Here is a 15,112-nt window from a genome sequence, read left to right as displayed (position 1 = left end):
CTTATAGTTCAGATATATGCTGCTATGACGCTAGCTGCCGGGGGCGTTTTAGCATCCACGAGTACTCTATCTCCTCTTTTTTTCCCCCTTTTTCATTCTCTCATCTCTCTTTTTCACTAACTCTGCTTTTCTCCTCTACGTCTTGACTTTGCATGGGACCTGTCCGGACGGCCCCCCCGACCTATGAGGCAGCCTGATGGCTATTCTGGGTCTGTGAAATCGTGGAATTCCTGCGCCCCTGCACTGTCCCTGTTCGCCCTCCTCTCCTCCTCCCATCTGCCCCCTGGATGATGGAAGTCTCCATCATCAAGAATATGATACTATGAACTATTTCATAACTCCTGTCATATTCATTGAATGTATTTAACTCTAATGTCCCCTCCTTCTGTACACACACATCCATCTGTCCATCCTAGGAGAGGAGGATCCCTCCTCCTCTCTCTCCAGTTTTCTTCTTTTTTTTTTCCCCCCTGAAGGGTTGGGTTTTTTTTGGTCCTTGTGTGAGAGGTTTGGGGCAGAGATGTTATGTGTGTACAGATTGTAAAGCACTCCGAGACAAATTTGTAATTTGTGAAATTGGGCTATACAAATAAACTGAATTGACTTGAATTGAATCCCAAAAAGAGACATAACCTCCAGTGAAGACTTTTGTTCTCCTTTCATCTGCGGAGGAGTTAAGCTTCCTTCTCACCTAAGCCGTCATTTTTAGATGTCGCCACAGAGACGTGAAGCGGATTCAGTCGCGAGAGAGAGGGACTTCAGAGCGGAGGAGCACGCAGCGAGACATCAGGGGAGTAAACCGGCCTCGGCTACAAATTCCAACCAGCTGGAAACTGCAGACGCTCCATTCAGTAAACGACGAAGCGGAGCGGCCAACACTTTTCTTAAACACCCCGAATCCCGGCAAAGCCCTCGTCTTCTGGAACGCTTTGCCAGTGGAACCCGCAGCCCGACCTGTGGCAAGGAGACATGCGGACTGACTAGAGGAGACGATAAGAGCGAATAAAGCACGCCACTTCATACATCATCCTACTAAACCTATTTATTATGATGTTATGAGATAAATTATACTATCAATTCAGAAACTGAATACTTTGGCCCATATGTCACAGACACAGGACTAACATGTACTTCCATCCTTATACTTAGTGGAACTAGCTGCTCTGGGGCTCCTTCGCGGTAATGGGACAAAACCTGGCACGACCAACCACAAAATGTGGAAATTCAATTAAACGAATTTAAGTGTTTCATAAAGTCATAGGTGGCTGTCCAGAGGAATTCCCATAAAACCCTGGGGCTCAGGCATAATCGTGCACCCACGGCACACACACCCGACGGTGACACACAAGTGTGGTCCGACACCTGCTCTGTGAACCGCTACCTGTGGCCGCTCCCTTCGGCGTGCTGGTCAGGACTGGAGCCTCGATGACTTACATTCTTGTTTCTTATCAAACACAGGGAGCTGCGGGAGTGGTTGAGGTTTGCAATCCCACTGAAGCCTTTCCACAATCTCCCTGATAGAGCGGTGCATGGAAAATGTCCCTTTATAGAAACGGGTTCTCCCGCTTCTGGTTGTAAAAGGCTGCCGCAACAACCGGCTCTGGCCAATGAGTGGGACTGGATGCGAGCTGTCGCTAACAACACACGTTTGTTGATGGAAAACGGAGACCACACAGTAGGCCTATGAAAACCCATGTGCATAGAGAAGTATACGTTAAGGTTTGGTTAATAGGTAGCTTGATCAAGGCGTTTCAGAGAGCCACGGCACGACTAAACCACTGGGAGCACCCCCCCCCCCCCCCCTCTCACAGGCGGTTTTTTTCAGAGCACTTCTTATCTCCAGTGAATGCAAGTTGTTAGTAGAGATTCCTTGTGGTGCAGTGCGGGGAGCCGGGTTAAGCTTCTCTTCACATGTAATTTACTCAGGCCGAGCCGAGAAACACAGACCTCAGGTCGCTCCCAACCCATGTTTCTTTTCTTTTTTACTTGCACATTAGTGCATGTGAGCGCGCCCCACTGGACGCCGCCGCGCTCATAAGGCAGTTATGGGTGATAATGCGTTTGAGCCCCTGTAAAGTAACTTATTTGGGGTTATTTCTCCCTTTACGGTCCTGGCTCCTCAGTGGTGGAACGAGCTCCCCGCTGACTTTAGGACGGCAGAAAGTCTCTACTTCTTTTCCGACTATATCTTGAATAAAAACAGATTAGCACCTCAGTGGCACTTGAATGGCACTTAGTTACTTTTTGTAGTTTGGCTTTCTTGAATAAATGTTACTTTCTTGATTCTTGTTGTTCTAAGTTTGTACTCACGTTTTAATGCACTCATTGTGAGTCGCTTTGGATAAAAGGGTCAGCTAAATGACATGTGACGTAACATCGGAGTGAAGAAACGGGTCGAGCGATGTTGCATTTATATCATAGATTGTATACAAGTGGATGAAGTCATCGTGGCGTCACCATCTTGGATTACAGCCGTCGCCGTGTGGTATTGTTCGCAACCAATGAACAAAAGTGACCATATTTGGACAGTGGAGGAGTGACGTAGAGACGGCTCTGATTGAGGCATTTGAAAAAGCACATTCAATTTGAGGTACTATAATCAGCATTATTTAATGCGCCCCGTTATCATAATAGGCTTCAGACTACATACAGCCGTTTGACCGATGTAATCTTAATTCCAGCATTATGAAAACAGACTCTCTCTTTGCATTAATTACCAGAGGGAGCGAGCAGACAGCCATCAGCCTCCTGTCTGTGTCAGCCCGTTGCACAATCTCCCAACACAATCCACACCGCTCTCAAACGAACACACTTATGACCTGCCAAAAATAATTCCTCGCTTGAACTGTGACAAATAAAGGACACTAATGAAGTGCTTTTCACTGTCAGCGGAGTACGGAGATCTGGTTCAAAGTGGCACCTTAATGGCGTCCAAATGCAAAACACATTGTCGGACGCAGGGGCCTAGAACTTCTCCTCTATTTGATACAAGGGGGCGATTATGCAACATTTGTACAGCATGTGGCCACGCGGGAGAGGACGCTCGCAGCGGATTCAGGTGGTTCTTCACCGCGCTGAAGCAGAAACATCGCGGTCGAGACGAGTACTTCACTCGTTCCTTCTTTCCTCCTTCCTGTCCGGACTCAGATTGGCAGATACATCACGTTGGCTTGGTGCTACATTTTCTGCCGCCTGTGCCACCCATTATGCTTCTTATCATATCAGCCCCTGTGGAATGGAAAACGGATGTGGCTGTTATTGAAGGACGGAGACAATGAGTGGCAGCAGGCGGTTGAACTGGCCTGATTACTTCCAGGCAGTGTCTGGAAGTGAGAGATGGTGCTAGCGCCCAGGGAGCCGTGGTCCAGGGTTCAGGTAAACAAACAGCGTGGCCTACACGGGGCCACATTATGATATCTGAACATTTCAGAGTGTGTTTGGACAGTGGAGATGTAATCATCTTTTCCATTTCTTTTCTTCTCTTTTCTGGAACGCACCAAGGAGTCAGTCTTTCAACCGCAAGCCGGAGTTGGACAAGAACAGGAAGACCAACAGGCTTCTGAGGCATATCTGCAATAGTTTGGTCTAAAAAATAATTCAAGACATGGAGAAGTGAATAGATGGCGATAAATACCGCAGATGTGGCCACCTTTCTTCGAGAATGATAAATAATGCATCCTTGTTAGCTGTGATGAAGTCGAGAGACACTAAAGGAGAATAGGTCAAACATTGGAACTCACATAAACCTTTCAAGTTAATTACTCACACAACATGTGTTTGTATTAAAAGGTGTTCTAGCCCGTAATGTGAGAAAATAAATCCACATTAAGAGTCCTGTGCAGGGACAATATATTTCACACGAGGAAGATGGGAGCGCACATTTCAACTGCATCGTCCTCAAAGGGCGTTGGACTGTGCAACATAAAACAAACATGAAATAACATGAGCCCGAGTGACACAGACGCAGCAGGTGCATGAATGCATCTCAATGAACATGCTCGGTCAACATAACAGCAAGACACGACATCCAACATCTGACTATTATGCAACCACTGAGCGTGCACAGCCAGGTCTTCATCACAGGCCTGTGGAGCAGCGCAAAACACACAACGGCTCACAAGAATGTCAACTGTGGAAAAACTGAGTTCATGTGCAAATATGGGACACCCATTGTTTCACTGCAGGGAGTCAACTATAATCACAAGCCCCAGTTGTGGACCGTACCATCTCCAACATTCGAGGTGGAGATACTTTCCATTGGGAAATGTCCACGGTCTTGACAAGGAGGGGGAGTTCTGGGGTGGGAGGAAGCTGCGTAATGTTATCTTCTTTTGCATGTCTTTGCGTGGGTCATATGGTTTTTATCCAAGCACGGTCACATGAGCTAATGGCTGCAGAGGGGCTGGCCGTGCCAAGACGACGTCGTATCTCTGTTGACTGGGGGTCATGAGCTTTCTCACAGGGGCCCCAACTTTGGAACATGTCAAATGAGCAGACATGACATGGATGAGAAGAAAAGAGCAAAGAGGAGAAGCGAGAGGGGGAATGGGTTTGCTTAGTCACTGCAGCAGACGACACGTATACTATAGCTTTTTTTAAGAGCAAACAGAGACCGCTCTGCAGCCAGCTCATTGCTCAGTTACACATCAGACTTGTGTTTACATCTAGGTTTCAGTGGCGTCAGTGGAGGAAAAAAGAACAATTTCTCTTCTCCTTTTTTTTATATAGCCAAACCAGGTCTCCTTGTAAGTTTGTGATTGGTGCCTGCGGATCATACCATGCAACATTCTGAGTCCGCCCTTTTGCTCCATGTAACCTTGCTTGTTTTAAATCCTGCCTGTTTTTCTCCAAACGTGACTATGCTAATGAACTAGCTGCAGATGAGAGTTAATAATGCATCATGTAATGAAAATGTATTCACATTTCACATATTCATTTTCATAATCTGGATTTATCAGGCTCAAGATTGTCAATACCTAGTAATAACTGCAAACCCCCCTCCAGATCTACCATGTCCATTGATAAATGATCCCCTTGTGGAAAACAGGAACTCTTGCTCATTATTTTGGGGCATTTCTAAGCAAATGTTAAAATAGCTTCGAAATGAATACCTCCAGCCAACCAGCCCCCGTTCCGCTTGCTGCCACCTCCACTAACCACTAAACACAGCAGCTTCCCCATGAGTCGGAGGCGTGTTTTATGGAGCCACAGTTGCCACTCTTAATGGCAGCCGGCGCTCTGAAGTGCGCCATCGGACCACCAGAATGGAACTCTGCCGGTGTGGAATGGCCCAGAGACTCGGAAGGTGGGAGACTGCAGGCGACCTTCCCCCAGGAGACGAAAATAAAAAGGTGAACCACGAGGTGACCTCGCTGAGCCTCGACCGGGATTTGGTGTTTTTTAATTCCCGAGGCCCGCAAAATATGATACACCGAGCTTAAGTGACTGATTGTTTAGTCCGACCCTTCCTCTTGAAAACCTAAAGGTTTTGTGTAGCATCCGTTGTCAACTAATCAGCCCCACATGCTGGTTTCACAACAACGCACACACACACACACACACACACACACACACACACACACACACACACACACACACACACACACACACACACACACACACACACACACACACACACACACACACACACACACACACACACACACACACACACACACACACACACACACACACACACGCTGAGGAAAGAGTTAATCAAATCACACTCCCCTTAATTCTCACACGTCGCTCAGGCATTGCAGATTTTGCAATATTTACTTGTTACACACAAGAAATAAGAGGGAGCCGGTGACACATTTCAAATTTCCCGAGGTGGCAACATGGCTGCGCGTTCCAACCAGACATCCAGCGGTGCTCCAAACAGCCGGCCCGGCCTTTGCCCCTGGCCTCATGAACACGAGGCACTAATAAAAGCAAACTTCTCCCTCGGCCAGATCAAAGCAGGGGCGACCTGCTGTGGCCCCCGAATCCTTTGCCAGTGTCCCCAGTATCACTTTCAAACGCAGCCACACAGGGCAATTTAAGAATAAGATATGGACAGCTAATGTCTCCCACCCAGGCTCTAGTCGGTCTGCCGTGAAACCAGACCTCTGCTTTGCATCAGAGCCAAACGTCGAACGAGCCGCGTAACGGCCGGGAGGCTCAACAAGAAGAGCCCGCTAAAGAAGGAAAGACTAAATATTAACTGTGTGCTGCAACTGTAATGATGTTTGTTGGCAGTCAACAGTAGAAGAATGCGTAGGGGTCAGTACGGCGAACATTTCCCGATTCAAACCTCAATAAATGAGCAAGAAACATCGAGCAGGAAGGTCTCGGCCGTGTGTGGATGCGAGATCCGAGCCGCTGAAAGAATGAGACTCACAGCGGCACGCGGTCTCATGCGACGTGCAGCCGACAATCTCTGTTTGCAGCGGGTTGCATTTCATCGACGGACACGTTTACCTCCATTTCAGTTTCAAAACGATGTATCATCACTATGGCACGAGGCAGACCGCTCTCGTTTAACCCTTGTGTTGCCTTCGGGTCAATTTGACCCGATTCAATGTTTAACCCTCCTGTTACCTTTATATTTACTAGCATATTTTATCCTTGAGGTCAATATGACCCCAGCTATTAAAATCTCCAGAAAATTATTAGAATTAATATTGTTTTCCAAGTTTAAGTGTGAGGTACTTTATGTTTGTTTGTTGACTCCCGAAAGAACACCGACATTAAACATTGAATCGGGTCAAATTGACCCGAAGGCGACAGGAGGGTTAAACCCTGCAATATACGCTGAAGCTCCATCAAGCTGGTAAAAGCAGAGCGTGTTGCAAGTGTTTTTCTTCCAGGTGACTCTACATTTGAGGTACAGTGAAGAAGTATTTTTCTTCTATGTGCTGGGGTTGCTTTTAGCTCAACGTGCACCCTTTCGGGCTTTGACAGAAGTAAGTGCTCAAAAGGCGTCACGCTGTCGGTTAATAATCCATCATTCGGCAGAAAGCGCTTACAAAGTCATCATGCACTCCTCACAGTTGCCCACCTGTGTAGCAGCTGATGCTTTGCATCTGGTTTCAAAACGTTACGTCTGAATCTCGTCTGCAGGGGTTTCACGGACACAGGTGAGAACGCTCGGCGGCGGCCTGGATCTCATTATTCATCCGCTGTGGGATAAATTCCTTTGAGGCTACCAGAAAAAGTCATCTCTCCATCACTGTGCCATTATTATCTCCACGGCGAGATAATGAGATCGGCCGTGTGCGTCTGTGTGTGTGTCCACGGCTAACCCTGCACTCTGCTGCAGCAAGGACCTCTCGTGGTTGCAGTGACTTAAACTTTCTCAAAGCACGTTTGACTTAATTCTGCCGTTGATTGACTGCTGACTCCTCGATCCCTCGTCTTAACGGGCCCCCGGCTCCAAGTGAGACACAGTGGGGGGAAACGGTTTGCTCACTTTTATTGCTTTGGGCGGTGTGTTTGGCTAACGGTTAACAGAACAACACACACATCTGACCGCGTGTCGCTGCTCAGCCGCCGCTCTGTGGCCGGAGATACGGTTATCCCGTGCATTTTTATTGGGCATCAACCTCACATCGACGCGCTTATTGCCGGATAAATGGACTTGAAGCCTCCATAAACGCTTCAAGACGCGGTTCCTGACAGAGCTGAGACGCCCACCTCCACAGAGCCGGGGCAGAACTCAGAGCGTATCTGTTCAGTGTGACTGGAAAACATGTCTGACACCAGCGGTCGAGACATTGTGCCAAACATTACAGCAGTGGTCTTTGCAGACACACCTGGCAGAGATCTGGGGGTGGCGGTTCGATCCCCGGCTCCTACTGTTCATACGCCGAAGTGGGAGCAAGACGCCTAACCCCAAGTTGCTCCCTGGGCGCTTCTCGGCAGCCCACTGCTCCCAAGAATGCAGAGGTCATATTTCATGTATGTATATCATGTTTAAAAAAAAGTTTACGTTGTTCTCCACTGCACTTTCTCATTTCAGATGTCTTTGCTGGGAAGCTGACTCAGATAAAGAATATTTCTCCTTAAGCCACTTGCATGTGTATTCCATCAGCAGTCAAATTAAACTTTCAGCAAGAGTGAGCGAGCACCGACACGGTGGATGCACCACATGGATGAGATTCATGAAACTGAAATGTCAGAGCTCAGATCGGCATGCATGGCTTTGATGAAAAAGGATTATGGGTGGGGGTTATGCGAGTTGAAAGGTAGGAGTATGCATTGAGATGACTGCATGCCAAATGTTCCAACATGTGAAAAAGATTACATAATGTCATGCACATTTCAATCCGTGTCTCTCATGGTGCATAGCTAAAGTGTGGTGGTGACTTATATAATGCCATCACAATCAGCTGTTTTCTATAGTTAGACGGGCCAAGTTATTCTATGGATCACTTGTTACCTCCCACACTAAAGAGTACGTCTCGCTGGAGAACAATCGGTTCAGCTTGTGGGATATATGAGCGGTATCATTCTTTTCTTTGAGCTTCACTGCCAGGCGTCTGTTAGAAGTCACAATGGTGCAAATTAATGCCCAGTGTGTCAGAATCAAACACACATGTGTGTTCAGACAGTTATTGAGAGTGCTTGGATTGATGAGCGCTCAGATATGTTAATTCATCCCTGTCATTTTATACTGTGTTGGTTTCCTCATGCTGGGAAGTGGGATCCTCCTCTGTTGCTCTCTGAGTCGCTTCATTTTGTTTTGGGGGAGTTGCGTCCTTATCTGAATCGTGGATCCAAGAATTTAACGTGCAGTTCGTAAGGCCCCTTGAAGCATATTTGTGGTTTGTGATATTGGGCTACATTTATACAATTGAATGACGATTGATGGAATAAGTGTCATATTGGAGTTTGGCGTCAGTGTACGACGCACACCGAGCCAACAGCGTATGTCTGATAATGGCTTCCATTTTGTTTCAATTAGACTTTTTCGAAACCCGACGGGCTGCTTTGTCGTTCCCTTTGGGGGATTCCCGCAGCACTTCTTTTATTTCGCCGTCTCGAATGTTTTCTTATCTGACTTATTTTCTTATTATTGGAATCCGGTGGGAAGATGGCAAACGTGGATATTGGCTCGCAGCTTGTGGTCTGGCCTCAGAACTAAAACCTCCCAACGTGCAGAGGTTTGAAGTCAGCCACCTGCTCACGCTAATTGCCCGGTCCTATTCAGCGGAGAGGCCCTTCACTCCCGCCCGGATGAGGAGGAAAAAGTGGGAATGGAATGCAAATTGTTATAAGCCAGTGGTAAATGTCTGAGATGAATGGAGGGAGTAACCCTGGTCAACACATTAGGAGTACTTTAATAAGCAGGGACAGGTCAAGAGTTCAACCCTCCCGAGGTGTGTTTATGAGAGATGGGGAGAGAAAGTGAAACTAATTTAGGGCATTAATTCAACTTGCGTATCTGATGTCAGCCTTACACACAGAGACTATCTGCTCCTTAACACCAGCTTCTTTTTAGGCTTCTGCTCGGAAAAAACATACCCAAACTAAAAAGAGTGTATCTTCTCTACTACAAGGGCTATTTGAATATTATTTTTATAAAAGTAAACACTAGAATACTCCAGATGTGTAAATATCAGCCTATATGTTACTGGTTAAGATTAAATGAAGATGGCACACAGCACACATTAAGAAAGTTACAGGTTTGCCTGGTAAAAAGCACTTATTATTATTATGATTATCTCTTTGGAATGATGCAGCTGAAAGGTTTAAACTTCCTCAGCATCCTAGCACAATATTTGAAGAGTATCTCTGCAAAGTTTAACTTTGAAATTACAACCTGGTTAGTAAAGACAGTTTAGGCGAGGTCACCAAAATGGGCCTTTGGACACTATCTGTGTGATTTGAGTTTTCTCATGTACCAGACTATATACTTCACTTTTATATTACCAATGGGGTTCAATACATGGAAATACAGCATTTAAAAAAAGTATATATATAATAAAAACATATATTTTTATTATTTTGTGGGTCGTCGTCCAGACATCTCTCAAGATGAACTAAATAGACCAGTCAAATATCCACCGCAAAAGTTAGAGAAAACTTGGTGTCTGTGAGCTGTGGCTCGTCGTGCTGCACCAAGTGGCTGCCACATGTGGATTACGCACGGCACTATCTGTCAAAGATTGGTTGATTCAAATAAACGACACCTCTCTGGAATCATTAGAGCCAATAGAATTGATGTGTTCACACCTGAACAAGATTGACAGCAAGGTGAGCCAATAAAATACATATAGGCGTCGTCATGTGTGAAACCTTGGAATCTGATACGCTGAAAGTAACTTCCTTACACCAATCAGAACGGCCCTCTGTGTCAAGAGTGATTTGTGTAGGACACCGGGGATCTGAAGAACATTTATCAGTCTAGATTTGCCGGGAAAATTCCTTTTCTTCATCTCAACGTCAAAGGGTAAGCAGAATTTGCGGAGCGTAAAGTGATGAAGCGGTTTGTGTTGCTGTGTACTTTTGCTTGGATTTCCGTGATGGTTTGGTTTAGAGGATTTTTAAAACTATGTCTGGAATCCGTGTTGAATCCTCTTGGTTTCTGCCTTTAAGATTTTTCGGGCCAGGAAGTAGCGACGGGTCGCTAGGCCAGAAAACTGGACAGTGAGCTGACTCACTGTTAATTATGAATATGACACTTGAGTTCCTACTTTTATTATTGTGTGAGTTGTGTTTGGAGCATTTTAAAATGGCTAACTGATTATCGTAGCTTACGTTGTGATGTTTAATTTGATCTGATCCAAATCCCACAAAAAGACCAAGACAAACAATGAATGGATCCCAAAACCTATTAACTCCACTCTGTGAGGATCTATGGAACACAGTGGTTCTCTTTGAGCTTCATGCCAACATGTTCTCAACCGGTCTAGCATCAGCATTGGTACTATACCAATGCTAGACCGGTACAATGGTGTTGCTTGCATGCTAACATTCGTTAACTACCTCCAAAGACAATATTTTTACATGAATCCAAAACTACTGGACTAATGTATGTATGTATGTATGCATACATAAATACATATATACATACATACACACATACATACATACATATATATATATGTTGTTCAATCCTTATGGACTAACACTTTTAGTATTTTTAGTTGTTCCCACATACACATCCTGCTGGCGGAAAATTACTCACAAGCGCACATTCCAAAACAAATGTGTGCACTTGGCGTCTGTTCATACCTGGGCGATGTTCTTGTTGAGCAAGTAGACACCGTATTCAAAATGAAAGCGCTCTCCTCTGGGGTACAAATGGAATCTGGTGGAGATAGGAGAAGAAGACAAACACGCGTTACACAGGAACAGAGGATTTATTCCACTTGATCCATTACAAACATCAGCCATCAGTGTTAAGACACTGGTAGGCCAACTGAGCCCAGTCGAGCTTACAGCAACATTGAATCCATACTGTATATCATATTGTGGCTCTATGCATGTGAAAATGTCAATAAAGGGTGCTGGGATTAAAAGGGTCAATTGATTATTAATCTTACTTTGAGAGACTCGAACGACTGTTGCTTTTTGGCTTTCGCAACAGGCATTGAATTCTTTCCTATCATTGAGAGTGGCCGTCCGTGTAGCCAGCGGCACTTACATTGGGTAACACTTGCCGCAGGCCGATGAAACCGGGTCTGGGTCTATGATCCCCAACCCACAGACACAACCTCCGTACCTTATTAAACAGAAATATCAAACAGGAGCGGAGGCGTCTGAGTGGCCCATCCATCTCCCTCTGAGAACAAAGAAGAACTTCTCCCTTTCAGCATAGTGGGAAAGTCCCGTCGGTGCCAGTCAGATGTCTGAGCTCACAAAGACGTCCCCATCCTTCTTGCTGTGTTTAGGTAGAGAGGGGAATACGCTGACATGTGGGGATGGAAAACTATCTTTGCTATCACAGACTTAAGACTGGACTCATCCCTTCCTGTCATTATGTGCTTATGTCTGCTGATCTCCCACGGAGGAGGATACAGAGACTCAGCTCCATGAACTGACACACACACACACACACACACACACACACACACACACACACACACACACACACACACACACACACACACACACACACACACACACACACACACACACACACACACACACACACACACACACACACACACACACACACACACACACACACACACACACACACACACACACACACACACACACACACACACACACACACACACACACACACACACACACACACTTCAGAATAGCCTAAAGCTAATCCCACATTTAACCTCTCACCCAAACTTTGACAAAGTGCTTTTTAAGGAGTGGAATAAAAACCTTCTATTTAGAGGATTTGCTCCTTCGCTCATGTAATTAACATCTGGGGTTTGTAGGAACAAAAGATAAATAAAAATCCAACAAGACACGCAAGATGTTACCAAGGCCAGGTACATACATACCGACATTAATATACACAGTACATAGAGCTGCAGCATCCACACAGTTAGTCACATAAACAGCTGTTGCTTTTCAATGTTACAGCAGTTTTTAATGCTAGAAGGCCACGTGAAAGGAGAACGATGAGCTGAGGAAATGTTATTGCAAAGCCGTTCCATCTGAAAACGAACTAATGCAGCTTGTGTTGTTGTCTGATGCCGTGCTATATCATTTATAGCCTGATTTAAAAAATTTAATTCCTATGAAATGGAGAAACTGGATTTTTTGTATTGCTGTTGACATTGCTTTCGGATTTCTGGAGTTATAAAGAGATATCAAAACCTCACTCTAAAAACCTTTGACTCAAATATGTCAAAAATAGTTATGCAAGTAAATGCTTATTTAGCATATTTAACTTGAAATAAATAAGTGTCTTCATGCAAGTAATCAACTGGCCGAGTGTCAGTGTTTATAGGACAGCGCTTTCATTTCCGATTGGCTACTTAAACACAGACATTATTGATTATAACAAAACTGAAGGAGGGTTTGAGGCTCTTCAATGGCCGTCTCAAAGCAAATTCTGAACTGTGACACATCCACAGGATTATTAACAAAGCGATAACCTTAGAGGCAAATATAAGTGTGACCAATTCACAAGACATGAGCCTCTGTCGTTACATGACAGCGCTGCCAGGAGCAGCAGACGTGTGTGTTCTGTACAGTATGTGCTGAATGCTATACACATACTCTGTGTGTGTGTGTGTGTGTGTGTGTGTATCCATCCAGCATGCCTCCTCTCTGCATGTGCCCTCTGGTGACTGGGTCATGGTCTTAAGTTAATCCTTTGCGACTGCATATATGCCCCCCCCCCCCCCCATCTTCCCCCTAACTATGATCTGCAAGTGCTCGAGGCGATAGGAAGTGTGTTTTCTGCTGTATTCTCCTCAGGGCTGCCACTTCACTGGACTGTCAACTGAGATCCCGCTAACTGCAACACTTGATGTATTGATTCAGATGTGACCGTGACGTTTCGAAGGCCAGATTGGAGACTCCGATCTCGATGCTCCCGGATCTCTGATAAAACCCACGTTTCAGCATGTCAGCTGCGAGAGCGTCGGGCCTCGGGAACATGAACTCACACGAGGGCTTTGGTTCCATTTCTTCGGTTTGTGTGCAGGCAACATTCTGAGCTGGCGCGTACTGTAAACACCGGCGCTCACACATTGCGCTGCAACCCGGGGACGTGAAAGAAGTAAACCCGTAACAGATGGAGGTCGTGCTAGCCCCAGAATGAATTCCGACAGGATGCTGCTTCTCGGGGAGTAAGGTGTGAGGCGCTGTAGCCTCTGGGGCAACACTGCCAGACACTTTCTGGCCCTCCACATCCCAATGCGCGGCCATGGGGGGGCCCCCACGGAGAAAGCATCATGCCGGAGGCCATATCTCAGCACCGGGAAATAACTAACAGAGAGAGGAAGAACAACAAAACAGGCATTCCCCGTGTGCCTCTGGCATTCAACTATCGCTTCAACACGAGCAGATAGGACTTGTTTACTGATGAACACTCTCGAATAGGAAAACAGCACCCTGTCCAACACACGCACGCACACACACACACACACAGTCACGGCAGAGTGATTAATGGCCGCTGTCCACTGTGTCTGAAATCACACTGGAGAGACTCCGGTTCACCAAACACCAGGAATTCCTCCCGGGGACGTCCAGCAATGTCAAATATATTATTACATACCAGTGGGGTGGGGAGGAAGTCTGAGGATGGAGGGGAAGGGAGGAGGCGCCAAAGCAGTGTGTGATTCACTTAGCCGGCACATTATTATTTTATATATGATCTAATATGACCAGAAAAATAAAAAGGACAAAAGAGGAAAAGAATGCACTCAAAATAAGCAAAAAAGATGAAGATCCAACATACAACAAACAAAAAGTCAGAATACAAAGTCACATGAAATAAACAAAGAGCACCCAGAAAGACTTTTTGATGTCAAAAAGTAACTTTTTCTTTTTTAGATTCAATCCGAGTCGGCTCTCACCGTCGGGTCGGATGGATACATCACTGATATTTTTTCTGCTGCAGCAGTAGAAGAAGAAGTCAGTGGCGTTTCTGTCCCGGGGAGAAGTAAGGAGCAGCAGAGGAAGAGGAGACGCCATTTTCAATCACTCAGCCAGTGGCGGCAGCATAAACTGAAGCGGTCCTGCACACTAAACAGGATGAAATAAATTACAGTTCCTGGAGGAGAATGCCAGTCAAAACCAGTACCCCCATCCCTCCATCAGGACCGAGGGTCCAGAATAAACAGACACAAACCAGAGAGATCCACAGGCGGGCTGGAGGAGAAGCACGGGTCGAGGCACCAATTGATTTTCTGTCGTTTCCAAATGAGCTCATGCTTACTTTCGCCTCTTTCACCTTGTTCTGTTGGTTGTTTAATTCTGTTGTACATATAAATCAAATGCAATCATCTTTATCTCAGCAGCTCCTCCTCAGATTTCCTCACTTCCCTCAATCAGGCCGTTTCTTCCGTCGGCACATCCCTCCGCTGCTCCCCTCGGCGGCGGCTCTGTTGAAGGGTCGTGTCCGTGAAACTAACACAGCAAACCGAATATGACAGGCGCCATAATCAACACACCGCTCCATTGCTGAAACATGAAATGTGCTTTC

At 45.9% G+C, this 15,112-nt stretch overlaps 1 protein-coding gene across 1 annotated transcript in view; it reads right to left on the bottom strand.

Annotated features, from left to right (window-relative positions):
* uvrag (UV radiation resistance associated gene) overlaps positions 1-15,112 on the bottom strand; it is an 84,337-nt gene that overhangs the window by 26,429 nt on the left and 42,796 nt on the right. The window contains exon 13 of the mRNA XM_056443074.1: positions 11,221-11,296. Coding sequence (XP_056299049.1) covers positions 11,221-11,296 — 76 coding nt within the window. The remainder of the gene's footprint in view (positions 1-11,220; positions 11,297-15,112) is intronic.

The sequence above is a fragment of the Pseudoliparis swirei genome, chromosome 3 (assembly GCF_029220125.1).
Source record: "Pseudoliparis swirei isolate HS2019 ecotype Mariana Trench chromosome 3, NWPU_hadal_v1, whole genome shotgun sequence".
Lineage (NCBI taxonomy): Eukaryota > Metazoa > Chordata > Actinopteri > Perciformes > Liparidae > Pseudoliparis > Pseudoliparis swirei.
The sequence above is the reverse complement of the archived record's forward strand: the minus strand, read 5'-3'. Positions and strand labels throughout refer to the sequence as shown.